The following is an 11,244-nucleotide window of genomic DNA, read 5'->3' as shown; positions in this document are numbered from 1 at the left end:
CGAGAATGGAACCGCGAATCTCAATGTAGACGAGCCACTAAGCTTATTTCAAACGTTTACTTCACTACACTCGAAAGCCAATAGGAGACGAGTATGACATTCCTCCAATCACCTTACACGGAGTCTCCGTCAACCAATCGCATTGGCTTAAAGCGAGCCACCAGGAAGTGAGTTGTTTCACGGAAGAAAATCTTCCCCTTGTATCGGCAATTTTTTGTTGCACGATCAAATATCAGTTGTATTTGCAGTAGACACATTGGTACCATGATATAAGCTGCGTTTTTGATGGAAGGTCTCGGTGAGTCCGGCTTTACCGCGAGCTACTTCCGCCGGCCGCGCGAATGCTAATGCTACTATCGGCTAGCTTTATCAAGCTAATAATAAGGTGAATTAAACAGCACTGAAAGAGTCAATGAGCAAGAAAGGGAATCACCAAAATGAGTCTACGTACTAGTGATCGAGCAGTCTAACAGGTATGTACACATCTAAGTTCAATTGGGTTAACTATGTTGGAACTATGTATGTACCTATGTTATGTTCAATGTGTAAATATTTAAATAGGTGACACCTGATTACGTAATTGCTTGGTTTATTATGGATTATGTTCGTGTCGAAATGTAGCCCCGTTCTTTTAAATTACTGATTAACGTAAATGTTACGTGTTTGTTGTAAAATGGTTTCGAGATATGTATCTTCAGTTTCGTGGGAAACACAACGTCGGAAGTCAAATGACAGTCCCGTGGTGCCTTCAAATAGTTACTCTCATCTATTTGGTGTTCCTTGTTGGGGAAGTCACAGCTGCTTCACTGTGAGTCCCCATTGTTGTGCAATGTTGTGGTCTTAGACTGAGTTTGCATTGAAACTGTTGATGCTGCACCCATTCATACTTTTTCCTGGAAGTGACAATAATAGCGCAGGCAACAATAGTAAGCTTACACAAATATGTAATAAAACCCTGCGTCACAGTTGTTCTGTTGTACCTAAAGTACAGTTTATTGATTGATTTTCCGTCTTAAAAAGTTGAGTTGCATGATTTATGGTTCACATTAATGGTGGAAAAGATTTTTTAATTATTTTAGTCACAACAACCTAGCATTTGAAAAGGGGTGTGTAGACTTTTCTGGATTGTAGCTGGAATGATCTATTGTTTTTTTTTGTTAAATACACATTTTACATCTCGTGTTTCAAGTAGTTTTCCTCCGGACATTAAACAATGTTGCTTGACATTCAAAAGCCTCTAGCCTTATGGATCTTTTGTACAAGGGTTCAATAGTCAACACTTCCTCTCAGGTTCTTGGTCTTGTGTCCCCTCCCTAGTTGTTCTGTGTTGCAATGAGGCGCTCCAGAGTCCAGCTCTGACCGCTCCGGGTCATGAACTCGGTTTCCCCCAACGCGGTGCAGTACACGGGCGGCGTGATGCACAGTGAGCTGCTGGAAGGGCGGAGGCTGCAGGCCCCGGCTCAGCAGGGCGGCTTTGGACTCAGACCTCCGCAGAGTCCAGATCCCAGCAAAGAAGCATGTGAAGAGCCCGAGGAGATGGATAAACTCAAAGCCAAAATAATGTCGGCTTGGAACAACGTCAAATATGGTTTGTAGAAAATTACTTCTGCTATAAAAATAATGTATTTGTCTATCTAGATGATGAGTAGTGTTAAAGCTGAGCTTTATCCTATGGATCATTTGTGTTTAGGTTGGACTGTAAAATCAAAGACCTCCTTCAATAAGATCTCACCAGTCACTGTCCTTGGACAATCCTATCTGCTCAACAGTGAAGGTAATCTATCAATCATTTATTCATCCATTTTCCACTTAACTTATACTGTGCAAACCATAGAATGATGCATGATTCAAGTTAGACATTCTAGCTAAATTTGGGCAAGACAGGAAGTCAGTCACCTATATTCGAACCCAAAACCTCAAAACCGTGAGGTAGATGCGGTACTCACTAAGTGTACTTTGCATGTTATGAGTCAGTCAACACCTATTTACATATGACTTTTCATACCTTTTACGTAAGCAGGCTGAAAAAAAGGCACACACCCCTTAAGGGTCAATGAAAGGCAAACCTGTTGTTAGGAAACACCATTATTAGTCATTGAGGTGTAAACACTCGAGGCTTGATCATGTGACTTAGTATAATAGGAATATACAAACAAAAGGACATCGCAAATAGCATGTTCAAATAAAACTGAGGGCTTACAGTGCAGCTTACGAGACCAAATAACCTTCAAGGATGCTCTTTGACCTTTGGGTTGATTTAAAATAGCATTTTTCCATAGGCAGGACTGAAAAATAAATCATCTGTACTTATGTCACAGAAGATGTTTTGAAGGAATTCAAAATAATATATTTACTAAATAGGACTAAATAGGTTCTACTGCTCTCAAAAGCAGGACAACATTCGCAAAGTGCAATGATTCATTTAAAGGTGAAAGAATGTAACAAATCAGAAAAAGGGATAAACAAACAAACGTTAAAAAATAATAAAATTTGTGACAACTAACTAGGGGTGTTTAAAAAAATTGATTTGGCAATATATCGCAATGTTACAGTGCAAAATTCTCGTATTGATTCAATATGCGGCCGAATCGATGTTTTAAATATCAATTTTTGATGGAAATATTCAACAAAATGTCCTACTTAGGGTTAGGGTTCACAATTTAAGTATAGAAGAATGTTATATTAATGGAACATTAAGCCTTAATATTTTATTTCAATGCTGTTCAAACATGAAACAGATTGCAACTTGTTTGTTAAATACAGTGACTCACAGTTATAAGCCTGAAGTTTCAGATAAAGAAACACATTTTCATATAAATTTTACAGTGTACAAGTATATTGATTAGAATTTTCTAAATTTGAGTAAAAAAAAAAAATCACAATAATTGACTTATGTATTTGTATTACTTAATCGGAATCGAATCGTGACCTATGAATTAGGTTATTATAATTTTAATAATCTGTTAGTTAATCTTACTATTTCGATTGAAAATCGGATAAAAAAAAATAATGTTTTAATTTCCATCTCTATTCTCAAAAACCGTACATAATTTCAAATTGACAGTGCAGAAAATGCACAAAAAAAAAAAGATTCAGTTACTGGTCTGCTGCGAAAATATACAAAAATGTTGATCAATGTTTTCCAAAGTTAAGGCAAATGTTTACAATTGTTTAATCTTGATTCAACAAAAAGATTGTGTAATAAATCCACTTTCATGGAAGACTACAGAAATGAGAATATTTCCTGTTGAGAGGCTCAAATCTGGAAAATTTGGATTAAACAACATCTCTAAATGATTGATTGATTGATTAGATTGAAAATTTAGTCAATAAATTGTTGCATAAAATAAATAAAATATAAAAAGGGAACAGATGGCTAATAAGCACATCTAAACATTCTTGTGAAAAATATTCAATCATTCCAAAAGTGACACAACAGAAAAGTGTTGAACAGCTCATCAGATCAAAGGCATTCCACAGATGGAAAAACATGCTTCTGCTGTCATGATAAACATCACAACAACACCAACACGCTCACGATCTTCTTCCTTCTTCACCCGGCGTGTTTCAGAGCAAGTGGAGCGCTTCCGCCTGGCTTTCGTGTCCCGGCTGTGGCTGACCTACAGACGGGAGTTCCCCCAGTTGGAGGGTTCCAGCTGGACCACCGACTGCGGCTGGGGCTGCATGCTGCGCAGCGGCCAGATGCTGCTGGCTCAGGGCCTGCTGGTCCATCTGATGGCTCGAGGTTTGGCTCTTAGTTTGTTTTGCTCACCGGATGCAACATTAGGTACACCTGCGCCGTATAAAAGCTCAATCAAATATTACGCCTTTAAAGCACTTAGTATAAGATTATTAGTGTGGAATATGTTGATGTCATTAGATGTGTTGGTGTACCAAATGTTCTGACCAGTGAGTATACAAAGTTAAAAGATTAAAAACTGTAAACGTTTTGTTGCTAAAACGAGCATCATTTGTGTTGCGGAGACTGGACTTGGCCAGATGCTCAGCAGTTAACAGACGTGGACTTCGAAGTGTTTCGAATACGCTCTCCAGTGCGTGTTGGTGGGGTGCCCATCCCCTCTTTCGGCTCTCCGCGAGGGTCCGGCACCCCTGAGAAGACGCCGCCGAGCGATCTGGCGCCGAAGAGTAGTCAGAAGAAAAGGTTTGAATCGCCACAGGATCGGCAGTCTGAACCTGTCCACCGGAAACTGCTCACCTGGTTTGGGGATCAACCACCAACACCTTTTGGGGTGCACCAGCTGGTGGCGATAGGGAGGGGCTCTGGAAAGAAGGCCGGGGACTGGTACGGCCCGTCCATAGTGGCACACATATTGCGGTAAGGCTCAGCTGTTGAATGATACTTAACTGCGCCGAAATTTTTATTTGACATTTGATTTTAAGTTGACCAAGTCAGATAAGTCGAGTTTGAAAATAGGTCGACTAAAAATAAGTTCAGAATGTCATAAAAAGCAGTTGGGCTGTAATTATTATTCCAAAAGATAACAGCTAGCGCTACCCGTGTGTTCTCATGGAATAATGTTGAAGCATCTTCGATAACTGACTTTTAATACACTATAATGTCACTAGAATGTCATAAAAAGCACTTGGGCTGTAATTATTATTCCAAAATAAAAAACGCGGTTTGAGGTGTTCATTACTTCACCAGTAGAGGGCAGTCATGCACTCAATTTGCCCAGAAGAAGAAAGGAACAGGAAGTTATTGACCTCATGTAGCTAGCAGCTAGCGCCACCCTTTTTACTCATTGAATAATGTTGAAGCATCTTCTACAAGTGACTTTTAAAACAATATTGCATATGTAACGTAGTTTTAATGATGATTGGCTGAACTAAAGCGTTGTTAGTGGTGTTTGTTTCACTGAAGTGTGGTAATCGCTAGCGTGCTAATGCTAATCGTGATTGCTAACCGATTAGCATAGGCTAATTTTGTTAGTGTTTAATAATTCATATGTATAGAAGATAAATTATGAATACTTATTCACTCAGTTCAACTTGCGTCCAACCTTAGTGGATTAACAATAATCATAATTAAAAAAAAAAAAAAATTGGGGGCGTAATTATTTGATAGAATAATTGTTCTATTTTATTTTTATTTTTTAGGAAAGCTGTAGCCAAAGCTACCATTCTTCACAACCTGGCTGTGTATGTTGCTCAGGATTGTACAGGTGACACTTTGACTTGTCAAATTGTGCTCATGTGAACAAGTGTCAAAAGTGTTGCGCATTTATTTTCCTTATTAATTTTGTGTTCTATTTTAGTGTACAAGGAGGACGTGGCACGTCTGTGTGAGCCGCCACTCAGCCACACTCCCTCAGAACCGGACAACCAGGCGTGGAAGTCTGTCATCATCCTGGTGCCAGTCCGCCTGGGTGGGGAGGCCCTCAACCCGTCTTACATTGAATGTGTCAAGGTGGGATTCTTTGTGTTAGCCTCTTATATGCTGGTAGCCAATGAACAATTTCACATTCAATCCTTTTTATTTTTCATTACCAGAACATCCTCAATCTGGAATGTTGTATTGGAATCATTGGAGGCAAACCAAAGCACTCACTCTACTTTATTGGCTTCCAAGGTGAGATAGAGTTTCTTCCTGTTCTGCTGTTCCCGAAGCCTTCATATTCGGAAACATAATCAATAAACAAAGTAGATAAATTGATTGTTGGCACAGAGATCATAATACTAAAAAAAGATTATTATTATTATTAGCCGAATCTAACGTGACAAACTTCTACTTTGTTTTTTGTCTTCATGCTAAACTTGCTCGTTGAGTTTTAATATTCTGAAAGTTTAGTCAAGTTAAACATTTGCAAAAGAACACGCCGTGTTTGCAGTGGGATTATCACTACTTAAACGCCATTGGGGAAACTTCTGCAGCCCCATTACCCAAATGGCTGCTATTTTACTGCTTTTATTGACATGGTAACTTGGCTTACAAATGTCAGTGTAATGACTTTTCAGCATTCAGGGTGTTACAAAGGAGGCATTCCCAGGGGCCCGCTGGGCCTCGTTCTGCGGCCTTGGGCTCGGGGGTGTGGGCCGGGGCTGGGGCGGGGGTGTTCCGGGTGTCTGGGTCGGCTCGCCGACCGGTGTCCGCTCGGGTGGCTTGGGGGTGGCCTTGGTGCTGCCGCGGCCTGGGGATTCCGGGGGGGGGGGGTGCTCGCTTTGCTGGACCGCGGTTGACGGCTTCTTTCTTTGGTGGTGGTCCTTATGCATGCCAGATCCGTCGCACCAGCATCTACTGAAACTCAACAGAAGTACCCTCTCCCTCCCACAGCCCCTTGAATCAGTTGGTGCTGGTGTCTGTGGTTCTCACTTTGCTTTATCTATCCTTCCCTCCTTCCTCTCTTTAGTTTTTCCTCTGGTCACTTGAGATCTTAATTTATTAGAAGTATGAGGTTTCTGGGGTTGGCATAAGACTGGTTTTGTAACCACGCAGGAGGGGTCTTGTTGGTGCTGGACTTCACTTTGATGGATTGGATGTACTGGCTTCTATTGATCTCACTCTGCCTTATCGATCCTTCCCTCCTTCCTCTCTTTAGTTTTTCCTCTGGTCTCTTGAGATCTCGCTAAATTTGCTGGAATTTAGAGGCTTCCGGGGTTGGCGTAAGACTTTGATTTTGTAATCATGGGGAAGGCAGGAAGTGTTTGGTCGGTGCTGGATGTCACTTTGATTTACCTTTCTTTTCTCTTTATTTCTTTTTTTTTCTGACCTTTTCTCTGGTCTCCTGACCATTTAAATCTCACGACTCTGGCAAGATTCTGAAGTACCTGGTTAAGGCGAAGGGTAATGGGATATTTATAAGGTTTTAGGTGAATGAATGAGTATAAATTTATACGTATTTGCACGCACACGCACGCACGCAAACGCACACACGCAAACGCACGCACGCACGCAAACGCACGCACGCAAACGCACGCACACATACACACACACACAAAAAAAAAAAAAAAAAAAAAAAAGAGCAATGATGACGAGACGTTGAATCGGTAAGACTACCGAATGAACAATTCTGAGCTCTTCAAAATAAAAAAAAAAAACAAAAAACAAAGGAGGCATTCTCTGAGTAAACGCGCTGTAGCAGATGATTACAATCTCCCCTTTTTAGCCAACACACCAGTTGAGGCTGAATCAATTACAAACTCTGTTGACTGCTGAATGTTACAAGGCCTGTCATAATTATGAAAAAATTGGACAATGTCCCGTAATCTGCAGTCATATTTGACTTATTTGGGAAACAGTACAGTATTGTCATTCTCACGAGACTGGTGTGGAATAGAAGGAATCTGTCAAGGTCTCACAAATGTTCTTGAGATGTCCCCCGCTATCCATGACGATCACGTGTGTCCTCTCTTGTCGTTTGCCAGATGAGCAGCTGCTGTATCTGGACCCGCACTACTGCCAACCTGTGGTGGACGTCACTCAAGTCAACTTTCCTCTTGAGGTCAGTTCCACACAGCCTCCGACGTCACCGTTCGCTTTGCGTGTCCGTCACGCTGCTTTCAGTTTGTCTGGATTCGTATTTCCTCTCTTCTGATCCCATCAGACTGAAACCAATGTGACTTTCACACTTGTTACAAGTGTGACCAGTAAAGATAACATGTTTAATTATGGACTGTGGTTGATCTCTCATTTCTTCATTTAGTCCTTCCACTGTAGTTCTCCCAAAAAGATGCCCTTCACTCGAATGGATCCCAGCTGCACCATCGGTTTTTATGCCAAGAACAAGAAAGACTTTGAGTCTTTATGTTCTGCCGTCAGTTTGGTAAGTTAGTTTATAGCCTCTAATTGGGCTGAGGGGGAAAAAAAAGTCGACCACAAGAATTGGTTGAGGCTAAAATGGATGTGTCTAAGCTATTTTAATCATTTAAAAAACATATTTGTGGCACCTGGAAGTTGCAGGAACAATATTTTGTGTTTCCGCATGGACACATTGCTGACGGACTCCGACCGGCCTCCACCAAAACACTTCTAAGATGCTTCCTAGGGTTTGTTTATGGTCTCTTTCGACTGAAAAGAGAATAAATTAACATCGCTACATGTTTGTAACAAAACAGTGCGTTAAAATTGCTAAAGAAATAAAGAGTTCTAATGAATTTATTGGAGCCAAACACACGTAAGATGGCGGCCCTACGTGTGTGAGCAACAAGACAAGACGGTATCTACTATGTTAAACAGAGTAAGACTCAATCCATTTTTTTTTCACTCCAAGTAGCGACAAGAGACTAACAAAAAAAAAAAAAAAGTCGTTTGTGACGGCGCAAGCCTCCAACTGCTATGTAATTCCTGAGCAAACCGAATCCCGAGCCCCTTTCACGTTTCTTTTCTGACAAATTGGCCATTTATTCGCCCGTCAGATAGAATTTGCCCAAATAAGACATTGCCAACCATGTCTGTGAGGACACACAGCTGTTGCGGCTTCACACATTTAGATAATTACAAGCATGGGACAGAAACATTTATTTTCAACAGAAAGCGCCTTTGGCGGTGAGTCTTGGCTGTTAAACTTGACTTATTCAGACCTCTCACTGTCCTGTTCAACACAAGCAGCATTTCGATTCAGAAGCTCCTCATACAGTCTACTGTACTGTGTTGCTTTTATTGAACCACAAAAATATGACGCGATTATCAAGAAAGAAGCAGATTGCTACAAAAACAGGAAATGGGCAACAATAAAGGAGAGCGGATATTTTTGAGAGGTCATTGGCAATGATCGATCACCACATTTCAATGACTGCATTTTTACAGTTCACTGACAAAGACTGTCCACTTTTTATTGTCTGTTTTATGTGGAACGTTGCATTAGTGTTCACTCGTGATTCAAATTTTGTATCCACTCATGAAAAATAGTTGCTCAACGCCACACACTGCACGACAGTTGAATCAGGTGCACGGTGAGCCCGACTGGTTTCAGTGAAGTGGTCTGACCTGATGTTTTGTTTTTTTCTGAAGGGAGAAAATTTGTGTATTTTAGTCTATTTACTCAAACGTGCTGCATGACACTATCTGGAGAAATACTTTAGCTCATTTAAGCAGAATGACTAACAGACTGGTAGTTGATGTTTGGAGAAATTTTGGACAGTTGTGCACAACATGTAATAAACAAACAAAATACGACCGTACAAACCCTTATTTGTGGAGATATTTTACAATGACAATACAGCATTATAAAGCCGGTAATCAAAACAGCAATCGTCCACTTATTGTCCCTTGAAAATAACAATTAACTAGACTAAGTGCAATTTCTGGAGAAATTGTGTGGGAATGCTGAAAGCACATTGAGAGAGAGATGAAATTATGACCTCCTGGTTACTGGACAATGCGCTTTACCAACTGTGCCACCGAGCAGTATCAGACACCTGGTAATGATGATAAGTTATATGTATGGAAGTAGGCGTGGAAAGTGATACTTGGAAAAAGTTCAATGTCTATCCCATTGAAAATGAATGGGGAAAAGTTGAAATTAAATGTTAAATTGTGCAAATACTGTAAGTAATGTGGAATCAGATGATATATATACCCCGCGAGGCGTGAATTTTTGAAGCTAGTTGAAATTTGAACAGTGTAAATTGGAAGTATTATGTGGGAGTTGTTAGGTGGCAAAAAAGTGTGGAGAATAAAATCACAATGACATATGTGTATTCCCACAACTAGCATGGTCATCATTTAATGTAATTGAATGTTCCATTTTGCCAGTGGAAGAAGTTTCACATTCCAGCCTAACTGACCGCACACTACTCCTCGAATATCAGCTTTGGCAACCTTTTCAACCTCCAGTACAAAGATATGAAAACACCCTGCAAGCGTTTAACTCCGCACGTAGTTTTTAGTCTCCACTACAGAACACAGACGACCACCAAACTTGTGATGACGTTCGACCGGTGTTTTGTTTTCCTTGCAGGCCCTGTCATCCTCAACAGAGAAGTACCCCATCTTCACCTTCGTAGAGGGCCAGAGTCACGACTATGGACTTGAGGCGCACAGTAGTAACCACGCTGGCCCCGCGCCACACATCCTGCCCCCTGGCAAGCCTGCCCGCATGAACAACAGACGAAACAGTGACGAGTTTGTCTTCCTGTGAGACCAGGGGGCGGTCGCTCTGTTTTACTGGTGCAAGCAAAAACTAGTTCCCAACATGGGTTTTTATAAGCTAACCGATCCGTTTGTCCTTCATGAGAGGCACGAGTGGATGAGAAGTCATGTACAGTATAAAATAAACCTAACAGGCCTAAAAATCTCATAGTTAAATGTCACATTTCTTTGGTCAGGGACTAGCTGTGCTGTTAGTTTGTGCGCATCTCCTTTTATATTTGTAATTCTTTCACTATTTATCAAGTGAATGAATGTGTGAGTGTGCATGTTTGTTTTGGGTTTTGGCTGGTATAAAAGTAACGGCTTGAGTATCACATGTCACACTGAAGGTTGGACGTCTTGAACTGCTGTACATTCATGTTAAGTGTTGTAGTTGCTAATCACAATAGCGCACTCGTGATCGCATTCCTCATCTGCCACACTTTTTTTTTTTTCCACACAAGGGGCTTACATGATAGTAGTGCTGATGATAAAACACTTGATTTCAGCTCACATTCTGGGTTTCCTTATTTCATCAGTTGTACTTGTGTCACTCTAAATGGGGGCTGATCATGATCATCTCAGTCTTGGCTCTTATGGAAAGTCTATTACTACTTGCAGGTTGCACTTACTACTGATATTTGCTGTCCTCATTAAACACACTGAAATCACTTCATCTCTATATTTCTTTCCGCTGGTTCTCACTGCTGGTCAACACTGACTTTAAAAAATAAGGTGGTAGTTTTGTTCAAGTTTCCATATTAAAACTGAAATTAAATACAATAAGATACATGACAAAGCTCCCCGGAACAGAAGCTTGTGTGTTAAAGGGCTGTCAATTTCAGACATAAAATTAGATTTTCTGTGTATATTTATATATTATTGGCATTTTTTTGATTGTTTACATTCATGTTGTCTTTTTTTTTTTTTTTTTTTAAATGACATTTTCCTACTTTTCTGCCATTATACTCAAATGACCACATGAGCCACTTTCCCAATTTAAAAAAAAAATAAAAAAATGCCTTTATGAAGTAATATTAGAAACAGCCCAAGTTCACATGTAAAAATTTACGTTGTACGTCAAGGCTCACCTGTTTTGTGGGTTTGGACACGTGACCTTCGCAAGCTGAGCCACCTCCTACATTGTGACGTCAATT

General features: G+C 40.5%; 1 protein-coding gene across 1 annotated transcript; it reads left to right on the top strand.

Annotated features, from left to right (window-relative positions):
• Positions 1–147: 147 nt before the first annotated feature.
• Positions 148–10,758, top strand: atg4da (autophagy related 4D, cysteine peptidase a). The gene is made up of 11 exons (XM_077524414.1): positions 148–473; positions 1,318–1,588; positions 1,691–1,774; positions 3,572–3,745; positions 3,985–4,336; positions 5,119–5,183; positions 5,277–5,428; positions 5,512–5,590; positions 7,384–7,460; positions 7,662–7,781; positions 9,918–10,758. The coding sequence occupies exons 2-11, from the start codon at positions 1,372–1,374 to the stop codon at positions 10,095–10,097; spliced, it is 1,500 nt and encodes a 499-aa protein (XP_077380540.1). The 5' UTR covers positions 148–473; positions 1,318–1,371; the 3' UTR covers positions 10,098–10,758.
• The last annotated feature ends 486 nt before the right edge of the window (positions 10,759–11,244 follow it).

Source organism: Festucalex cinctus, chromosome 6, assembly GCF_051991245.1.
Source record: "Festucalex cinctus isolate MCC-2025b chromosome 6, RoL_Fcin_1.0, whole genome shotgun sequence".
In the NCBI taxonomy this organism is placed as follows: domain Eukaryota; kingdom Metazoa; phylum Chordata; class Actinopteri; order Syngnathiformes; family Syngnathidae; genus Festucalex; species Festucalex cinctus.
Note: the sequence above shows the minus strand (reverse complement) of the source record. Positions and strands in the feature narration are given on the sequence as shown.

Excerpts from the sequence above, each read along its gene's own strand:
- atg4da (XM_077524414.1), top strand. The coding sequence starts at position 1,372 with ATGAACTCGGTTTCCCCCAACGCGGTGCAGTACACGGGCGGCGTGATG. Across the intron at positions 3,746-3,984 it reads GGTCCATCTGATGGCTCGAG|ACTGGACTTGGCCAGATGCT; the intron begins GTTTGGCTCTTA and ends TGTGTTGCGGAG. Across the intron at positions 5,429-5,511 it reads CTTACATTGAATGTGTCAAG|AACATCCTCAATCTGGAATG; the intron begins GTGGGATTCTTT and ends TTTCATTACCAG.